We start from the raw sequence: 21,440 nt of genomic DNA, 5'->3' as shown, positions 1-21,440 counted from the left end.
ATGACAGGAGAGGCTTCGGACCGGAGGAACATCTGGGAGCCGAGTGTGCACTACGCGCTGGGGAAGGAGAGTTTCTTTATCGCTGGTTATGACATCAGCATCCGTGAATCTATAGACACTTATGGTGCTCTAGTCTGGCCCGGGGTACGCCCTGTGTGTGTCTGCACATTCTCTGAACTCCTCTGTTGCTGCAAATGTGATAATGGAAATGTATTTTGTAGGCAATAGCTTTGAGCCAGTTCTTGGAGAATAACCAGCAACAAATGAACCTGATGGACAAAGCGGTGCTGGAGCTTGGAGCTGGGACCGGCTTGCTCTCGACAGTGGCCAGTCTGCTTGGTAAGTATATGAGAAGAGAGTCCAATTGAACTAATATCATAGCTCATAACAGGCTTTTTTCCCACAAGATTTCTTACCAAAGAACAGTCGTGGTACTCTTTGATCGTGATGCTAGAGGGAAAGCCATGAAGAGTTTATTGCATTAATATGCACTGGATATCTTATGGGTATCTGCTCATACATTACATTTTTACATTTTGGCTTGTTGGAGGAACTCATCAGCGCGTCACTAAAACACTGTGATTCATTGTTTGAGGACAATGAATATCCACCCACAAGAATTTTTTGCATTGCAAACATGCCAGTAGGCTGTAGCTGTGAGGATCTCTTGACAAACAGAGTGATTATCAGACGGATGTTATAGTGTAAAGTATAATTTTATTCCAGATTAAATAAAACACCCATTCACACAAACAAAATCGTTGGCGTTCTAGTTTCATTTGTTTTCTCCTCATTCCTTTAGAGCTGTGAAAGGTTTTTAAATATTTTTGTAAATTTAACTCAATGACAACTTTAATGATCACATCGGTTATTACAATTCATTCTGAGATGACTGTATAAACTATTTCATTGCAATTCCTCCAATAGTTGTTGAGACATTTCACTCAATACCACAAATGTCAAGCTCAGGGTGGTGCTAGGGGAAAAACCAGGTGATCCCCAAAGTCATTAGCATTCATGCTCAGATGACCACAGATGTCTGTTCAAATTTCCATGGCAATCCATCCTGTAGTTGGATCACTAGAGCTAAAATGGGCCAGTCACCCCAAAAAGATGGTGTTTTTCTATCTGTTCTTCTGCTGCTTTAATCTGTTTTCCAGGTGCCTGGGTGACGGCAACTGACCTGCCAGACATCTTGTCCAATCTGACCTTCAACCTTCTGCGGAACACCAAGGGCCGGTCCCGCTACCCGCCTCAGGTGGCAGCCCTGACCTGGGGTCAGGACCTGGGGCGAGACTTTCCCTACCCATCCCACCACTACGACTACGTGCTCGCAGCTGATGTGGTCTATCCCCACGGCCGCCTCGAAGAACTCCTGGAAACCATGCGTCACTTTTGCCGACCAGGAAGTCGAACAACGCTGCTGTGGGCCAACAAGATCCGGTTCCAGTCGGACTTGGGGTTCACAGAGTGCTTTAAGAGCAGTTTCAACAGCACGCTGGTCCTTGAGCTCCCACAGCAGGAGGTGGAGATATACAAGGCCACAGCGAAGGAGTGATGGAGGAGTTTAAGAGAGGGAGATTCCTGAGATGTTGAAGGTGTTGTGTGCTCAGTTTTTAGGAAAAAAAGCAAATTACATTTTTACTCTCACTGATTTAAATGAATGTAGAGAAAAGTGAGATGTATTCTGTCTTTACACCAAGGGTCGAGAATCGGGATGGTAGAGAAATGTCCAAACTAACGTCCAGAATTGTCCCTTGCAGAGAAAAGTTGATTTACTGAAAGCAATCCAGAATGCCTGACAGGCGTGTTGTATTATACAACATGTATTGTTTTCCTTGACATAAATAAAGACATTTCCATCATAAATTGGTACATGGAAATTGACCAGAATGCTCAACATTTTCCCCAATTAATGTGTCCTAAGGTTGAAACGAAAAACCCACATCCAAGCAGAAGACCGAAATAAAACTCAAATTTCCATTTCAAAAAGCTCTTTTATTTGCCAGCACTTTTTCCTACAGTTGATTTCTGAATGTATTCAACTTTTGCTCCACAATGTGGTTTTAAAATATGACTATTTGCTGTAAATATTTCCCTATATTCAGATTTGCCTCATAGCAAAAAGACTACAATAATTTGATTTGCTCTTGGTTTTTTTGTCGTCAATTATGAAACATCTGGTGCTGCAGCTTTTGGTATTTCAAAAGCAGAAGTTCATTTAGCTGTTTATAGTAAAAACTAGGGAGCATAAACTCAAAGAAAAAAAGCACTTTCCATTAAATGGCATACACTCTATAGGATCATATATGCAAAATATTTAAAATGGGCTTAACATCACTCAGCACCAAATTAATTTTAGATCGGAATTGTTAATATAGATTTTTTAAATGAATTTAAAATCTAAAAGAATTCAAATAATTTAAATGTTTTCTACTGCTAAATCTACATTTAAGTCCACTCCAGGTTAAAAATCCACCTCGCTGTTGTTGTCCTGTGCTAACCAATACAAGTTTAGAGTCTCAGACTGTTTAAACTCTGCAATCAGAAAGTTCAGAAGAGACTTGTGTCCTGAGTATTTGAGTCTTTTTGCTGCACAAGTCTGTTTGGTTGAAGTATTTTCAAGGTGTTTCAATGACTCTACGATATGCAGCAGGTCGATGACTTTGGCTGCTCTAGTATCGACTCTCTGCGGAGGTCGTTTGGGACGCTGCCACGAGGACCCCAAATGTTGAGCTCTCCATAGATGCCTGTTTCGATCATCTCCTCTTGCCAGGGGATCGGGATGTTGCCTGAGGAAAACTCATCAAAAATGGTCTTGTCAGCGTCCTCCAAGCCCACTCCCTTCACCGAGGAGAAAGCCCCGACGTCATCCAGACTTTTAGCGTACACCACTTTAGGGTCGGGGACGAAAGGAGGAGGCAGAATACCTGGAGAGGCGTGAAATGGAAATTGAAAATCAAACTGTTAAAGGATTAAATCCATTCTCAGGGCATCTTAAAATGAAATAAGCTTTTTAGTTTGTGTTTACTCGTGCAAATGTTTATTTCAAGTTAAAGAAGTTATTCACAACCCTGCACAAGAAATACTGAAAAAGACACATAAGTACAGAACATAGATAGTACCTGCATTCAGTTTCCTCCAGTTGATGTCACTGAAAAATGGGTGTGCTCTGATCTCATCACAGCATCCGTTCTTAAAACCCATCCTCTGATCAACCTCTTTAGCCACAAGCGCATCACAGAGCAACTTTGCATGCTCACTGAAGTTGTCCGGATAGGTCACCACCTGGGTGAGCATACGCTCTTTCATCTCCTCCCGTTCAACCTAAACATGAGACGAATACTCTTAATGCTGATCATCATATTTATTTTATAAAGTTAGACATTTAGTGCACAGAGTGAAGCTCAAGGCTTAATCCTATGCGACTGACCTTCTCCCCCCTGTTTCTGAATGGGTTCTTGGCAGCGATGAATTCAAACAGCGTCACTCCCAGAGTGAAGTAGTCAACTGAAGTGTCATACTTCTCTCCTTTGAGCATCTCTGGAGCCATGTAACCTGCAAGAGACAAAGTTAAACAATTGGGGGGGGGGGGGGGAATAAATGTTGAGTACGTTCACAGAGAAGCTACGCCTCTCAATATGACATTGTTGATACAGAGAAGAGCCACCTGGTGTCCCAGCGTATCCTTTGGTGACTGTTTTGCCTTCTTTGAGCTCCACAGCAAGACCCAGGTCAGATATACGCACATTCCCTGGTTAGACAACAATACATATATCTTAATTAGCTATTATTTACACGGACAAGGCCTTTTTCTTTCAGTGTCTAAATCAAAATACATTACCATCGTTATCTAGGAGCACATTTTCTGGTTTGAGATCTCTGTAGATTATTCGTTTCTGGTGGAGGTGCTCCAAGCCCTGGATGATCTGAGCGATGTAAAAACAGGCTCTTTGCTCCTCAAACCCCGGCTTGTCCTCATCCACCAGGTAGATATGGTACCTTCAGGGATCAGAGAACAGGAGAGATTTGGCTCCATCGTAAAAGTATATCATCTGAATACAATGCCACCATTACAGCTTATAGGTTTTTGCATACTAAAATGATGTTGTTCTCCATATGCTCTCATTTTGCACTCACTTCAGTCTGCACACATTAAAATAAGATTTTAAAGAAATAAGGGGTTAATTCAAATGAAGGCAACTTGACTTGTGGCTGGTGCTTTTTAAAAAGGGACAACTCAGGGTTATGTTTGTGATTTGTATCCCTGTCTTTTGGGAATTACAGCTAAAATGTGCCTGCAGTTCAGTGTATCTCTAACAGCTGATCCTGAGCAGGTACCTATATTTCAAGAATGTTAGTGAGATATTGTAACTGACACACATGGAGCTGCACCCATGTGCCTGTAGGAAATCATCGTTCAAGGATGAATTGTGTTTGATTGTTGACGCCCATCTGGGGTCTCAGCTGACATTTGGGGAATATTAAAACATCTCTCTCACATCAACCTTTCGGTCGAATGCACACCTTCTGTTGGCGATGGAGATGTTGAAAAGGTATTCAAACATGTTCTGTTTGTCCAATTAAAAAGGCTGTAGATAACACAGCCGGGAGGAGGAACATGTGCTCCAACTTTCCTCAGTGAGTCTGTCTGTTCATGTTTATGCTTTGAGACATGAGTGTGAAATTACTTGAGATCCCCTCCATTCATGATGGTCATGACCAGACAAAGTTCTTCCTTTGTCTGGAAGGCGTACGCCAATGACACAATGAAGCGACTGTGAACCTTCTCAAGAATCCTCTTCTCCACCATCGCCCCCTACAGGAGGACAATATAAAAGACCATTTTTGAAAACACAATGGTGCATTGACATTTCTTTTAAAGAAAATGTAAAACTACAGACTATTGTTCTGTCGCGTTGAAGACGAACATGCCATTTGAAAAAGAGATTACAGTACGTTACAAAAAATGACCTCAGACAAGTCAAGGGCAAGATGTAACTGTTCCAAGGAGTTCCATTCAGGAGAGCTTTCCACTAAAGCTCCCAGTAATCACTCTATCCCCGTCTCAGTGTTTAATACTGCAGGATAAAGCCAAATGAGACAGAGGGGACAAAGATGATTAGCACCATTGCATTCTGCTCAGCGCTGGGCACTTTCTCTGAACTGGAAACAGCAAAATGCCTTTATAATCAAATCACTGTGTGCATCGCAATGAAAAGAGCTTTGTGTGTCCCTCCCTGTGGAAATGCGACAAAACCGTTCTCATTTTGTGGCACTTTATGTAAACTAAGGCTGGATTTAAGACTATTTGATTGATAATGATGTTAATATTAGTAAAGGCACTGACATGCCAGACACTGACAAATATATAACAAATTCCCAAAAACCTGCAGCATGTTTCATTTTGACCTTTACTCGTCTTGTGTTTATCATGTTTGGACACAGTGGATCAGTATAAATGTAGTCCCGGTTTTAACACGGGGTCTATTCAAATGAAAGGCTCATGCAAAAGACACACACCGTAGGGAACAAAGGAGCAAATACGCATGAGTGGCGATTGTTCTCTCACCTCATAGCCTTTCCTCTTCTTCAGCCTCTTCTTGTTGAGTTTCTTACAGGCATACAGTTTTCCTGTGGCTTTCATCTGACAGGCAGACACCTCCCCAAACCCACCTTTGCCCAGCACGCGGAAGTCTAGGAACCAGTCTGCATCCATGGGCTGCATCTCGAGCCACTTCCACTGCAGATACCTCTTCAAATACAAGCTCTCCAGGAAGAAAGTGTAGGGGGCCTCACGCAGAAAGTCCAACGTTGAGGCCAGTGCTGCAGCAAACAAATCATCGCCTGCAGCCTCCTGGCTTTCCTTCACCTTGGCTACGATGTCCTCAGGCAGGAACGGGCAGTAGTGTTTGGCAGAGGGCTCCATGTAACGATCGACAATCTTTGAGGCCTTCTTCGCCCTGTCAGAGTCCTCCGCCAGGTCATATCCCTCGATGTCTTTCCACAAACGGCAAGCCCCGTGATACTCTGTATTTGAATCCAAGAATTCCTTAAAGAGCCGTTTGCCGATTGGCTGTTCCACGCAGACGGTGTCAAATGTCACGTCCAGGGTGTCCCTCAGGTCCTCACACACAGTGATGTGAGGCAGTTTGAGGCGAGAATGGTACTTCTTGTCCCGAGCGGCTGCTGTATTGGAGCCATCAATGCTTCCACGAGCATTGATGTAAGCAGAATTAGCTACCACTGTGGTCAGTCCTCCAATATCCATGTTGAGGGCAGGTGACTGTTAGGCAACGCAAAGAGGAGACATTGCAAAGAGAAAACAGACGAAGGGGATAAATACTAATGTACAGGGGTGAGGTGGTAAACGGATGAAGCAAAGATGAGAAAACAGTGCACAGATTACAGAGAAGTGGGAGAGGCAGCATGAGAGAGAAAGGAGAACTTGAGACTGGTGTCTCAACTAGATCCCAGCACACTTTGAGCACTACATCACCCTCATTTACATACACACACACACACACACACACACACACACACACACACACACACCTGAGTCAACACCTTTCGGTAATCCATTAACACCCTAATGCCCTAGACAAAGTGTGCGAGCACATGCTGGAACCGAACAACACGGGCTGTATATGCAGCTGGAGTGTCTCCAGTCAGTCAACTGGCAAATCACAATTAGCAGAGGGACATTCATGAGAGTAACTGAGCAGTTACTGGATGTTAAAAGCAAAGCTCAGGTTTGTGATTAACTCGGAAACCTACAGAGCAAATCAAAAAACATTGGCATGCTCCCCCCCTGCCCATAGTCAATCTCTCAATACAAAAGCAACGCCAATATATACAATATGACATATATATATCATTACTGGCCGCTACAGCGCTGGTCTCACCTGGTGTGTCTGTATAGTTGCATGTAACAGCGTTACGTATTCAGATACAAAATAAATGTAATTTCAATTGAGTACTGTGTATATTTGTCTGGCTGTGTGTAATCTCTACACAGGTGTGTAGTTGGCGCTAAATGAAGGCCGAGTTCAAACACAGGGTTGGAAGTGGAAAAGGGGCCAATTTAATAAGTTATTACTTTCATGAAGTAATTCAAATAGCTACATTATTGATTACCTTTGAAGCAGTTAACTAGTAATCTGCAACCTATTAGATGAAGTAAAAAGTAAAATGCTCAACAATACTAGTGGAAAGTGCTACAAAGTACTTTGATTACTTTTACTACAGGTGTTTGTATGCATGTGACTTGTATGTTTCCTTCTGTCCGAACTGGCCACAAAGTGCCAGTGATGGTGGGCAAAGTCTGCAGTCCTACTCGTCTAAAACCTCTTCTGTGGTAGTTTCCTGCTGAAGTGTCTCCAGGACCACATTTTGCCATGACAACTCATACAGACGCTCAAGGTGAAAACACCACCAGTGTCACGGCTGGGAACAAAGAGAGTCAGACCTTTAGAATACCAAATCACTGCTTTGTGTCTGTGTCCTTCTGCTACAGCTGATGAAAGCAAAAACATGGAATTTGAGGATACCCACTTGTTTGGACCAACTCGGACAAATGCAGCGTAATATTAGCTTCAGCTGAACTTGATATAATTTTGCAAACTACTAAAAGTGTGTTTTGTCCCCCATCATTTACATTGAAACTGCACACAATCTATTCCTGAAGCAACCAGTATGATGAGAAAATAACTTTCAATGTACATATGCATGCCTGTTTAAAAGAAATGTGAACCTCACCTTTAAAGAGACATTTTAGGGGGTAAAAGAGCTTAAATGGCTGCACTGACAGCAGGTAACAGACGCTGAACAAAATGTATCAACAGCCCGCAGCATGATCTCCAGTTTGGCCCTCACCGATGCTCCATGTCAAAAACATTTGGGCATCTCATTTTTTGCCTTTTTTCAAAAGGGCTGAGCCCTAAAAACGGCAAGTGCCCTTGTAACTCCATCTGCCTATTAAAATTAAAAGCCGATAGCCGTATAATGAGAGTAAAGGAGCATATAATCAATTGTTCTCACCTCATAGCTATCCACTTGAGTGTCTAACATGTTTCCGGAGGCTGTCCTACGACAAGCAGACGCCTCCCCAAACCCTTCACCAGCACTCAACTCGTCTTCATCTATTGGCTCTTTTAAACGAACCACCTGTCTCAAATCAGTTGAGGGTCTTAAAAGCAGAAATATTCCGTTTACATGCAGAACCAAGGTTTGAGGATTACAGCCCACAAAATGGATACAAAATTATTAAAACAATCTATATTTTAATTTGCAAACTTATATTAGATTACAGAAAAGGTTTTTGGAAGAGTCAGTACATGTGTTGCTAAGTTTTAAAAGGGAGATCTTTGAAGGGAGTACATAAAGACCTATGCAACCACACATTGTTACATCAATAATTTTTGAAGGTCTATGTTTACCACTGGCCTCTAAAGGATACTATAAGCTACAATCGTCGTAGGATTTATATACGTAATTCACAAACAACGCTTATTTACCTATCAGGAGCCTGGGTTATAAAAAGTCTTTACCTTGCTGGTGCCATTATTTTGTAAACACTACCAAGGCGATGACAGGGCGGTGATGGAGAATTCCTCAACTCCAGAATACAAAAGAAAACAAAAAAACTAGCAAACAAGATCAGGAAAGCAGCTGCCTACAGAACAGAAGGAAGCCAGCCCAACACAATGGAGGTTAAGAAACTATTTCAAATTATTGCCGGGAACACAAAACAAAAAGTATCAACACATCTGATGGAGCCCCATCCTGGGATGCCATGGCCACTGTATCAGGTCATTCAGGATCCATGGTGTTGCGTTAACACGGCAGGTTAAAGCAGACACTTTGGCCATCTTGGAACATTTTGATCATCATGTCTGCCATATGTAACTGCAAAGGAATAGGAATAACCATTCAAACAAGTACATTATACATTCTCCAACAGCAGTAGGTTTTACAGAGGTTTTCTTTTTAGTGGGATGGCTTATTGAGAAGTGGATTAAACATACAAAGACTTCAGCGTGGTGGCTGGGCCACAGACTACAGTTCCCTTGGACGACACCTGCCCTAAGGCTATGTTGCAGTTGCACGCGATTCAAGAGCAGAAAAAAGATGGTTGCAACGTACACCTCTGTTCTTTCAATATTCATCTACACCCCTGAGAAAGCCAGACAGAAATACAGGCATGAAAACGGGGGAAAAGGTTGAAGAAGCACACACAAAAGGGGACTAAATTCCCGTGGTGAAGGTGGTTTGAAGGACTGTGCTTGTTGGAGTGGCGAGGCGTGGACAGGTTAGTCTTCGTCGTCGTTCTCATCATACTCGTCCTCGTCATCATCATCCCCCATATAAGACACTGGAGTCTCCACACGAGACCCGCTGTAGTGAGAGTCATTCGAGCTGGAGGCCATGGTGCCGTCAGTGCAGCCATCACTACACGGAGAGGAGGAGGGAATTTTATCATTCGTTACAAAAATGTTATGAAAAAGTGAGACCTCTGTCACCTTTATAGGTTGAATTACAGGAAAGACTGCTCACCTGCTTGCAGGGTAACGGGCTCCATTTGCTGAGGACCCTCCAGTGATGTAGACGTTACTGATGGGACCCTTTGCCATCTCTAAGAAAAACAAAGATATGGATTGGATGATTACTAAAACAGGCATTACTCATGCAACAACAAGAAGCAACAATTTATGTTACCTTTTCAAACTGTAATTTGTGTCTGTAATGCTGGCGGTAAAGGACAAACCAGGAAACTACGATAACCTTCTCCTTCCCAGACATTCATTCGTGTCCCATTTGGTTCGACTAATACAATTAAAGTCAGTTTGCCCGGTTAGTACGGTTGGGCTGGTGTGAAAACTTTCTACTTCCAACAAGACTCTGGTTTGTTTCCTTTGTGTGTGAAAGCAAACTAACCAAGCAGGCCATTATAGCAGATAAGTTATTATTATCTGCTATCATTATTGATAGCAGATAAGTTATTGTAGCAAGATGTCAAACGCTAAACTAATAACAAATCTATCTGTTGATTATAAAATCTGTTCAGGAAGCAATATTATCCCTCTAACGTTATATAAGACCATGCATATAATCATTTCAGCTCAAGTATTTTTCCTAATAGGTAAAAAGCTGTAAAAACCTGCTGTGCATTAGGGGTGAAAAAAAAAAAAAAAAGATACAGCATAGTATCGCGATACTTTGCGTGGCAATATTGTATCGATACACGGAAGCCAAGTATCGATCTTTTATTTAATCAATTATAAACTTTTTGGTCCTAGAATAATGAAATCAATTGATTTTTCAGTCCACTAGATGGTGCCGTGTTGTTTTCTGGTGCGGTCAGGAGAGGTCTCGGGTCAGCGTGATCGGTAGGAAGTTGGTCAAAACAAACATGAGACATCGGAGAAAGAAATTAGAAATGTGCCATCCGCGTTTAAAGCAAACGTCTTGACTTCCTGTCACTTGTAGTAAAAAAAAATATCGAAGTGATATTAACAGACTGAAAACTTTATTGTATTAGATAAAATGTTGACAACGTTTTCCTTTGGGGACAATTTGCGGTTCAAAAACGGTAATAAATCGCAATACTCGATGTACCACAGTCGTGATAATATCGTATCGTGACTTAAGTCTCGCAAAGGGGCTTTTGTACAGTACTGTCATAATTATTCATCATAACACATGGCCAATTTGCAGTTTAATGAAACTAATAATGCTTATGATCAGTTAATAACCAAAATCACTGTAATTTGATTTCCGTGAGGGGGAAGGATGGTGCAGGAGGACAAAACAGTCTAATAAATGAGTTACCCGTCAGACTTTATAACTTCATGTCTTGGTTTGTTGCAAAAACTCTACATGGTCTCTACATGCCCACACAGTCCCGAGAGGAGGTCTAGTCAGCCAGATTAACTGAAAACACCCGTGTGGGTTTTAAGTCACCAGGTCAGTTCCGTGTCGCCTGGAATCAAACAATGCCTCACAAAGCGATTGGCTAATGTCCCATAGAAAATTAACACGGGTGGACTTTGAATCATCAAGCGAAGGAGTTAAAGTATCTCGGGGTCTTGTTCACGATTCAGGGTACAATAGAGCGGAAGATCGACAGACGGATCGGTGCGGCTGCAGCAGTAAAACAGCCGCTGCACCGGGCTGTCTTGGTGAAGAGGGAGCTGAGCCGGAAGGCAAAGCTCTCCATTTACCGGGTGGTCTACGTTCCAACCCTCACCTATAGTCACGAACTCTGGGTCGTGACCGAAAGAACGAGGTCTCGGATACAAGCGGCCTAAATGAGCTTCCTCCGTAGGGTGGCTGGGCTCAGCCTTAGAGATAGGGTAAGGAGCTCAGACATCAGGAGGGAGCTTGGAGTTGAGACGCAGCTTCTTCGTGTCGAAAGGAGTCAGCTGAGGTGGATCGGACATCTAATCAGGATGCCAACTTCCGTAATCTGTTAGTGGTTGAGTTTAGCACCTTTATTTTATTCATTAAGAATTGAGCAGACTGGTTGAGAGTCAAGATGAGCATTTAACTCCCCATATGTCATACGGCCATGCATTTATGACATGACGTGCTGTGGGCATTATTTAAGTAGTTATCCATACAAATGCAGAGGTACAGCAAAAGCTGTTGTTCACCACCGTGATAGATGTTGAACTAACCAAAAGTGACGTAAAAGCCTTTTATCTGCAGATAGTAATCCAACCAGCTTGCTGTGGCCGCTACTTAATTTTCAAGTTTTTTCTTTGGTATCGTTAAAAAGGAATCACTGACCCCCCCCCCAAAAAAAGTCAATTTCAAAAAATGTCTGAACTGTCTTGAGATTGAATTTCCTGTAGCCGCTTTGTTGTTCAAACTAAGAGCTTTAAATGTGAAGCAGAAAAATGGTTGCGTTTGGTTTGCACCAACAACTGACATAACTCCAAATGAATGTGTCATACTCTGGGGACTGTGGCACTGACCTATAACGTAGGGCTCCAGAGCTTTGGGCACCAGGCTACGTGCAACCTTCAGATCCTCTGGAGAACATTTTCCCACCTCCAAACCACAGGCCATGCCCATACGTTTCAGCACCTCAATGTCGTCATGAATCTCAAACATGCTGTCGAAATTGAACAAATACTCGAACCTGCAGATGAGAAAGATAACAGGAGACATAAGGGTGAGCGGTACAGATAGATAGTGGCAAGCATGTAACTCAAGTCACAATTTTGGTTCTCAAGTATGGATGGCAAGAAATATAAATACAACAATGGCTGTCAAAAACTGCTACCAGACAGCAAGAAACATTCCCAAGATGTAAGACTTGGAGTCAACCGTAAATGACACATTTGAAGTAAAGAGATTATAAAGTCTGTGGTACTCCTTCAGTTGGCAAAGAGGGAATTGTTCATTACTTGGTTCTCCAGACTTTGTGGTTCACCCTGAAACAATGAACGGTCATAAAAAGGGTTCCTTTAGGGTTACAATTTCCTCACATTTAGCTGCGTAAGGGAAGTGCAGGAAAAGTTTGTCTTGTTTTGTTCATGTCACAGGCATTTCCCAGCCTCAGCTAACCTTTTTTTACATTCCTTTGCTCTCCATGAACTAGGTTAGTCGTGTAATGGCTCTTTCACACAGAATCGCCTTGGGGAGACCTTTTGAAAGCCATTAGAAATAACGTGTTTCAGAGCGCCGTTGGCACGTTTCGTGTGGAAGGCCCATTCGGAGGTTATGCAAAAAACAAAAGTGTCTTCATCATTGCCCCAGAAGCACTGGCAATATTGGGATTGTTGCAGGTCATTAGAGCCTCATTGAAGCGATTTTTGGCATATAATTTACCATGCAAATTATTTACCATGCAAATTATTTAAATTTCCCACCAAAATAATTACCATGCTGAAAAGACTACCGTTTTAGTTGCATTCCTAATCCACAATATCATCCACTGAGCAGACTCTCGTCAGGCCTCGACCCAAACTTTGTTCTGATCCAGTTGTGTTGTTTGTTTTTCTATTCCGAGTTTGAAACATAACGCAGTTTTTTGGTTTACCAATTCGGTTTTGAAACAGGAAAACCAAAGAACGAACGATACATGGATTGTTATGGTTGCAGGGTGACAGTCGGCTAAACAAATTATTTTAGCATTCTGTAGATCAACTTTTTTTCATTTAATGTCATCTCTTATCTTAAATCAAATGTAATACTTCATCAGTACTGTCTCACCATTACATTCCGAAACACAGAAGAGAGGTCTGCTGGTCGCGGTCAGCTGTGAGACAGCTGATGAAATCATCATCATTAGTTGTAGAAAAACAACATCAAGGAGGCATTTAAGAATTGGCCAATAGTTTTAGAGAATATAATACTGTGCAAATATTACCGAGTACGATTTTAGCTTTCGTGTAGTTTATGTGCAACATCGCTGCAGTGACCACAGATGTGCCGTTTTAACCAATTATTTTAGATGCAAGAGGGAAGGTCTCACGTTTAAAGTCAGCTGCTAAACAACAATATACTGAACTGTCATCTTCTCAAGAAGCCATGTCTGTCTATCAAGCTCACCCTGACATACTGTGTTGTATGTCAGGGTGAGCTTGATAAACAGACATGGACTCAAGATTTCCAAAACCTGGAAAACCATTACATGCAAATAATATATTTCACTAACCCAGACAGACCAAATACAACTCATGTATGTCACATGACTTGTGCATAAAGCTATTAATGATTTGCCTCAACTGGCAGACAAGGTCTCCTACTAACCCAGGATTGCTAAGAATGATAAACCTTTTGCTATTAATTTGAAAGAAATAGTCTTGAATGTAAAGTTACAATGTCTCTTGAAAGTGATCCAAAAATTTTCAAAATTACAACAAAAAAAAAAAAATAAAAAAAAAAAAATAAAAATCACATACTTGTCGTTGGAGATGCTGCAGTCAATGACTGTTTTCTTGCTGGTGTTGACAATAATGAAGGGGAGGTGGATGATGGAGTTGGGCGGTGGAGGTCGGTTTGCTTGCTGCTCCGTCTGTCTGTTCCGCTGAACCAGGTTCTTAAAAGCTATTTGCTGTCAGACAAGATCAAAGACAGATGAAACCTCTGAAGCAGCTACACAAGGTTTAGCATTCAACATTTCAAAAACATTGTTGATACTTTCTTCAGCTATGCTTATGCTGGATTTATACCTCTGCAGTGTTAGGGGAGTCCTGCTGTCAACTGACTTTGTAGTTCTGCACAGATTTCTCAAGCTGATTGTACCCTCATAATAGCACTAAATGGATGTGATGTGCATCAAGCTGTGTTGTGCATTTACCATTATCCCCAAGTAATAGTATGTACATACTAATGCAATCCAACAACTCTGCCATCGATTCTCACTTTTACCACTGTGAGAAATGACTTTAACCGCCCCAAAGTCAGTATATAACGTCAAATATGCTTAATGTTATCCTTTTACTTTGTTGTGTCATCTAGAGTGGTTATTTGTATGAAAACCCCAAATTCAAATAAATAGGCAATACATGATTAAAAACATCTTGGCATTGTTAGTTTTTAATTGATTAATTAGACTGCTGGTGTATATAATAAAATGGCCACTGAGTGTACATTCTAGCACTCTCAAATACCATGAGGAGAAGGTATGTATGAACAATCATCTCCAGCAGACATTGAAGCTTCAGAGGCCCCAATAAAGTCAGTTCATTCACACCTGTAGTATGAGCTCCTGAAGCTGCGATTGTTTCTGCTTAATTCTCTCCAGCCGCCTTTGTCTCTCCACCTGCAGTTAAAATAAAAACAACAACAAAGGATTATACATGAGAAAAAAGGCAAAAAAACATCCTTGACACAAGCTATAATTACAGTCTTTCAGTGTTCCTACCTCTAGGTTTTGGCACTCTTGCGCCGAGTTGGTGGGAAGGCCAATCCATTTGATTTCTTTCTTTTCTTTAGAGATAATGTTCATGGCCATAAGCACATTAAGTGCATCGTACACACGCCGCCGAATGTTCTTCTGGTCATACACATGCTAAAATGGAAAAACAAGATTCAAAATATTAACAAAAACGTCTACAGTTAAAAAAAAAAAAAAAATAATAATAATAAAAATCAAGCAAAGTACTTTACGTTGCCAATTTTTTTCTGAATCATTCTGAAAAGATGCTATGCATTTGCAGCACTCACTGCGTCATTGGGTGACATGTGGCTGTCTGCAGAGCTGAATTCTGCAACCAGTTCATCTGCCACTTCATTGTAGGTGGTTACGCCTTTCTTCTGAACCTTCTCACACACTTTCATGGAGAAATGCCTCAAGCCCTTTCCATTCTTTTCTCCTTTCTTACCACGTTTTCTGCAGACAGATTAGATACGCCACTTCATTTTCACATTAGACACAATTATGAGCCTGTTTGCATTTTGTCTTTTTCCACTGATAGACTTGATAAAGCTAAAAGGATAGTTATTCTCCACAGAGATCCACAATGATGTCCAACGCTTTTAAACTTAAGTACTTTTTGAAGACTCACCCTGATGACCACGGAGAGGCATCTGATGGTTGACTTTGAGTGAGGAACTGGGAACTGGGTGTATGTGGACTGTTTACCAAAATGGTATTGGATACCGTAGGCCTCTGGGGTGTTCCTATCACCTACAAAAGGACAGAGCAAAAGGAAAGGAAAGGGAAGAAAACATTAAGGCGTCGTAATTATCGACTTGTAACTCTTTGGTTATGTGAACACTCTGACCCTCTCTGGAACCACTGGTGTGCAGTTAGAAGTGGTCATCGCTTGCTTTCCTGAAGTCTACAATTATCTCTTATGTCTTGACAACATTATGAGACAGGTTGTTGTCCTTGACTCATACTTTTTATTTTGGGCTACAGCCACTATTTGTTGCTACAAGGCTGGCTTGAGTTCATAACAACAACAACACTGCATGTACTTACTCTTAATAGAAACTACAATTATTGTTGTTAACTTTGAATTTGTTTGGCCATTTGTTGAATATTGACATGTGTTGAAGAAGTTTCATCCTTAATATTCACAAGCAATATGAGGCATCTAGGAGACAGGTGATATATTCCTTCACTAAAGGTGATATCTAAGCTGATATCCATGATATATACATTCCATGTATATAATGGGATGATGGGTGTAATCCTGCTGACTGTAGAGTTGCTAAGCTTAGGATCAACCGCCTCCACCTACCCGCCGCCCGGTCACCTCACTATGATAATGAAGGGGCTTACACAACAGTAAGACACAGCGAAGACAATCTATACTGACAATTTCGAAAGCTGGACTTTGTTATATCTATTGAGAAGTTCCAAGTTCTCACACAAATGTGGTTGAGAAGGCACAAAAGTCTTTAACTATAAAACCATATAGTGTGGTAGTTGTGTGTGGAGCATCACTCACCATGTGTGGCACATGTTGCATGTGTGCAGCAATGTTCACATTGGATGGCCCAAGAGTTTTTGGTAGTAGCTGTTTGGCCACGGGCACAGCTGTAGGTTGCACAGTAACCAAAGATAGGACACCTAATAGTAGACATGAGAAGAGCAGTAATGAGTAGAGCTCTTGGTTGATACGGCATTGCCCCCTGTTGTCCAATAACTAGCAGGCAACATGGTGTCCTTTGTGGGACATGCAATCAATCAAACTCAACAGGAACATCCATTTGTTGGACACATCCAATGTGATGGATGGCCGAATCTGGACTAAATTTTAATTAACATTATCTTGTCGTTTTGCCCTTCTGTGTAAAGGCAAACATAGATTAAATGATTCTTAAACCATATTCAGTTAGCAAAGCAAGTTAAGACTTTATTTTTACACCAATGATTTAACATTATACAATCATTTATATTAGTGGTTAAAATTAAATGTTAGCAAAAAAGGGACAGAGTCTAAACACAGTGAAGTTAAAATAAAATACTGTTCACTGTGTACAGCTGCTGTATTAAAAAGGCAATTATCAGTAATATATACCTTTGCTAGGGCTCAGATTCTGATCGATGAAAACCTTCAGCTCTCCGTTTGTTTCTATCAGACCAACCTGCAAAGGACAAGGACATATTACACTGAAAAATCACAACATTAAAGACATTGCATGAGTCCAGAAGAGGAAACGTGAGGTTATCTCTTAAGTTATAGCAACTTAACACATTTACCTTCAATTGGTGTCAGCTACAGTGCCTTCAAGGTGACACATTAACTAAACAGTTTTCCAGTGAAGAAAATAAATAAATAAAAAATAAATGAAGTTACTTACATCTTTAGCCATGATCCCAAAGGACCGGAGGAGTTGAGCTTCAGGTTAAAAAAGAAAATGCTCTTCTGTGTGCCACTTTTCAGACCCCTGAGGACAGAATGAAAGGGAAACTAAATTATAAATTGTATGTTCCTATAATATTTTCAACATGCTTCCAATAATTTATTTTTGTGTGTTTAATTTAAAGTTCCTGTTGAGGCCCATTTGGGCTGCTTGCTGCCAGCACACTGTACAAAGCTACAGCACTAACGTTAGCTCGAGTTGCCCGGTATTGTTCTCACAGGACACACTTGACGTAGAGCGTGAATATTTCAGAACAATCTCGATTGTATGGACCGTAGAGGGGAATATTTGGAGACACTGTGTCTGCAGAAAACCACGTTAGACCACCCATTGATGCTCACAACTTTTACTACGCTAAGTGTGCACAAGGCCTACTTCAGGTACCGAGCACGTCCGGAGGAGAGGCATCGTCGAACTTCTGCTACAGGTCACGCAACCGTGCTAACTTTAGCACACCAGCGCTAAACTAATAACGCCACCAAAGTGAAAGCACCGCATGGTGACGGGTGTTACTGCTGCATGCGAGAGAAACACCATTCATTCCTCACAAGGACAGCACTGAACAATGTTTCTTTGGCTGCAGCTAGCTCACTGTGACTGCTATCAGTTAGCGCTGGAGTCAGCCTGCTGTCGTTAGCTCGCTAGTTAGCTCGTGCACGTTTTGAGAGGATACACGTAAAATTGAGCTATTATTTGGTTCCGTGCAGCAGATTGTAGACAAAGTTGAGATTGGGCTAATATTTAGGAAACGTGTGAGCATTTCGCACGGTGAACGAAGTTAATGTAAGGATTATGTGCACTTACGAGTGCACTCTCCTGTTTCTTCGACGGCTGTTGTTGTTGGCATTTGAGAATGGAGGAAGAGGAGGTCTGAATCCCAACCAAACAGGAAACAAACTGAGCCATGGCGAACTACTTTTTGCTCATTATGTGCTTAATTCTACCAAGAGAAATGTGTATTAATGACAAGGGTTTCACCCTCGAGTTTATTTTTTCTTCAACTTTCTGTCTGTGGATGTTAAACAGACAAGGGTTGGCCTATTTGGTCGAGTATGGGAGCAGTGTTAAAAAGTGATCTTTTTCAATTGAAGAAACACAAACCACTGAAAAAGTTAACAAATAACGTTACAGATTAAAGAGAGGCAATGTGCGTTTCATTCCGACTTTAAATTAAACATTTAAATCTGAACCCCAAAATATGACGCCAGCTCTTCTGATACATCCGTTACTTTCTGGTGATCAGATTATTGATGTGTAACCGCAGTGTATTGACAGTCCTGGATCTCCTATAGTCAGAAACTTGTCAGCTGCCTGTCACAAACAAACAGAGAGCTTGTCCTGAAGTGTATTAAAAAAAGACGTGATGCCATTGTACTATACATATACTAAACTACACACCTAACTAGGCTGCTTCTTTGTACTTTTAATATAATATCGAGTTTAAGATTAATAACTTTGGATCAATGGATATCCTGGTGTGAACACACATTATACACGTTTGTTTTCATGGAGTTTCAGGGGGAAACGTTCAAATTCACAAATATAAAAAAAAGTTTGTTTTAATCACAGACTACTGAAGTCTGGTCACTAAAGCGACCTCAATCCCCGTGACCCGGTACGTTAACCAAAGCAACGGCAGTGACCTGTTACGTTAGACTCAGTACAGCTATGCCCGTGACCCTGCTGCTTATCGTTTGCTACAACCGGTGACGTTAAGTTCCTAACTTGTCAGAGGATACGTTAAAATGAACGCCTACTATTTTGCTAACTAGTACAGTCTACGGAGTATCGTAACAACGAGCTACCTCGCGACTGCGGTGGGAAAGCCGAGAGACCATCGGTGCTTTGTTAGCCAACGGTCGATCCGCTAGCTCGTAGCTAGCGGGCGAGCTAATCCACAGCTGTCACCGACAAACACTGACAGAATTAGCTGCACTTTTACTACGTTAGCATTGTGTCTTTTTTGACAATATATGTTCAAGACTTTTAACGAAAACATAAAGGCAGATGAAGCAGACGTTCAACATCAATAACTTTGTTTTGCGGTCGCTGGGTCGCGAACCCCCAGTTGATAAACACGGCTTACCGGCGCACTTCACAAGCTAGCAAAGTGTTTGTTAGCCTGTTCTGTCCTCTCTCCGCTAGCCTCGCTGCAGCAGCGCGTCTCTCAATCTGATCTTGGCGGTGTCTCGCTTTAGCGACGTCTGATTGGACAGCATCGATGAGACGAAAGCAGAGCAGTCAGAGGAGTTCATGCCCACAAGCCTGCATCTCTTGGGATTGGTGGAGACCGACCCGCTTCTAATAAACAAATAGCGCCATCTGCTGTACGGGAGTATGCAATTTTTTACTTCTTACCATTGAGGACACATAAGGATTGAATTGGTTCAACCACATGTGTTGTTGGTCAGAAATGAGCACAACTGGATTAAACACAAATGAGCTCCTGACTGCACTGAAGAACCACCTTATTAACTTATAATGTGCAAATGGCATTGCACAACTCCCAAACCCTGCTATGCAGTCAATATAGATTCAGATTTGCTGCCAAGACAAATGTTCCTTTGATAAATAATAACCTACCATTTTTAACTTGAAGGTGACGTGTGTCTCATGCCGGCCAAAAAAGTTCTTTGTGTTACCTCTTAACTCTCAGGTTGTCATGGAGCTCATAAGGACTGATTTATCAAATACAATTGTACTTGAAATTTAAATCCTATCTTCATGAAGGTTACACTGTTATGGTGCTGTTGAACTTTATAGCCTTACACTGAAAAGTGTTTCTGTTGTTTTACTCAACTCTCATTGATATAAGTGGGCTGTACATAATCGCCTCTCAGTGTCATTCATTCAATACACTTGATCCTCCAAAATGACCATTAAATTGAATAAACACCTCTCTAAAACAGCAAAAACAACAAAAGCTAAACAGCGTATACCCTCCAACTAATGCAGCCCTCAAACAGATTCATAGTGTTAAGTTTTGTGAGGTTTTGATTCACCTATAATATTGTAGGATGTATATTTGTGGAGATTCTGAATTCTGTTAGGTTATGAAGAGTTTTTCCTCCTATTATTTGAGAGTAGACTAAATATTATATACATCTCTCAGTGTAACAAAATACAATTTGCTGAGTACGATTAGGGTAATGCCCATGAATGTGTTTTTTCAACTGAATGACAAATGTTTCCTTCTACATAATTGTAACTTTATCCTGCATCCTGTGACAAAATCTGAAGATAGTGAACCCAAATCAGCCGTCATTCATCTATTTTCACTGTAAAAAAGAAAGAAAAAGAAAGACTAACATCCACAGATACTTTATCAGTTATCTATACACCCTTCCCATTTGTTGAAGGGTGTATTCATTTTCACATGAGATAAAACTCAGCTGAGTCCACCCAACACACAGTCATTATTTTTTTCTCATGTTATATAGAGACTCAAACTCTTCATTGTTCAACAATATCACACCACAGTGAAGGGGTCATTAATGGGCAGCTGGCTCCCCATTAACCCCCTGTCCTTTATACTCTTTGTGTACATTATAAACCTGTTATATTCCTGAATACTGCCTCGGTTTGGTACTTTAACATTAGACAGAAACAATTCTCTATGCAAATTCTTCTCTGTAACATAAGCAAAGCTATATTTTACCATTACAGATGATATCCACCTGTGATGTTCATTGTGTGCCATGTTATTAGGACACATTGTTTTGTGCAGCGAAGGGACTACCTATTACAGATTAAGTGTTTGATGGTCTTTCGACGTTAGTAGTCAGTGTGTGTTTGTAGGAGTAAGAGATGAAGGGTGGGGTTCAGTTATATTTTTAAGTGTTTTGGGGAGTTATCCTGTGGTTGTGCATTGTAGCTGATAACAAGTAGTGTAAACACCTCACTTTCTTTCTTTCGCTCTCAAACCCCCCCACCCCCCCCCCTCCCCACACACACACACACAGATGAATTTAGGCAAATCATTATAAAAAGCTAAACAAGAGCAGTTATTGTAACGCCTCACATTTCTTCAAAAACCATGGATGACTGGAACCTACAATCGCTGCTCGACTACTTCCGCGCATGCGCAGAATGAGCGACAGTCGGACTAC

General features: G+C 41.3%; 3 protein-coding genes across 3 annotated transcripts; 1 reads left to right on the top strand and 2 right to left on the bottom strand.

The window, feature by feature from the left end:
* Nucleotides 1-1,893, top strand: mettl21cb (methyltransferase 21C, AARS1 lysine b; the record flags this gene model as incomplete). Its single annotated transcript, XM_079230682.1, has 3 exons — nucleotides 1-144; nucleotides 222-339; nucleotides 1,161-1,893. The coding sequence occupies 3 exons, from the start codon at nucleotides 1-3 to the stop codon at nucleotides 1,556-1,558; spliced, it is 660 nt and encodes a 219-aa protein (XP_079086808.1). The 3' UTR covers nucleotides 1,559-1,893.
* A 747-nt stretch (nucleotides 1,894-2,640) lies between these two features.
* Nucleotides 2,641-6,280, bottom strand: LOC306747294 (rhodopsin kinase GRK1-like; the record flags this gene model as incomplete). The annotated part of the gene is made up of 7 exons (XM_079230334.1): nucleotides 5,573-6,280; nucleotides 4,692-4,819; nucleotides 3,845-4,002; nucleotides 3,671-3,754; nucleotides 3,434-3,558; nucleotides 3,126-3,327; nucleotides 2,641-2,930 (listed from the first exon to the last, which is right to left on the bottom strand). The coding sequence occupies exons 1-7, from the start codon at nucleotides 6,269-6,271 to the stop codon at nucleotides 2,641-2,643; spliced, it is 1,686 nt and encodes a 561-aa protein (XP_079086460.1). The 5' UTR covers nucleotides 6,272-6,280.
* Nucleotides 6,281-8,328: 2,048 nt separating this feature from the next.
* On the bottom strand, nucleotides 8,329-17,306 carry tfdp1a (transcription factor Dp-1, a). Its single transcript, XM_079231042.1, has 11 exons — nucleotides 17,269-17,306; nucleotides 16,986-17,052; nucleotides 16,413-16,534; nucleotides 15,522-15,643; nucleotides 15,181-15,346; nucleotides 14,879-15,025; nucleotides 14,708-14,776; nucleotides 13,914-14,065; nucleotides 11,979-12,145; nucleotides 9,556-9,634; nucleotides 8,329-9,450 (listed from the first exon to the last, which is right to left on the bottom strand). Exons 1-11 carry the CDS (start codon nucleotides 17,278-17,280, stop codon nucleotides 9,312-9,314), a joined length of 1,242 nt encoding a protein of 413 aa, XP_079087168.1. The 5' UTR covers nucleotides 17,281-17,306; the 3' UTR covers nucleotides 8,329-9,311.
* Between the last annotated feature and the right edge of the window lie 4,134 nt (nucleotides 17,307-21,440).

Source organism: Taurulus bubalis (genome assembly GCF_910589615.1).
Source record: "Taurulus bubalis genome assembly, chromosome: 15".
NCBI classification, from domain to species: domain Eukaryota; kingdom Metazoa; phylum Chordata; class Actinopteri; order Perciformes; family Cottidae; genus Taurulus; species Taurulus bubalis.
Note: the sequence above shows the minus strand (reverse complement) of the source record. Positions and strands in the feature narration are given on the sequence as shown.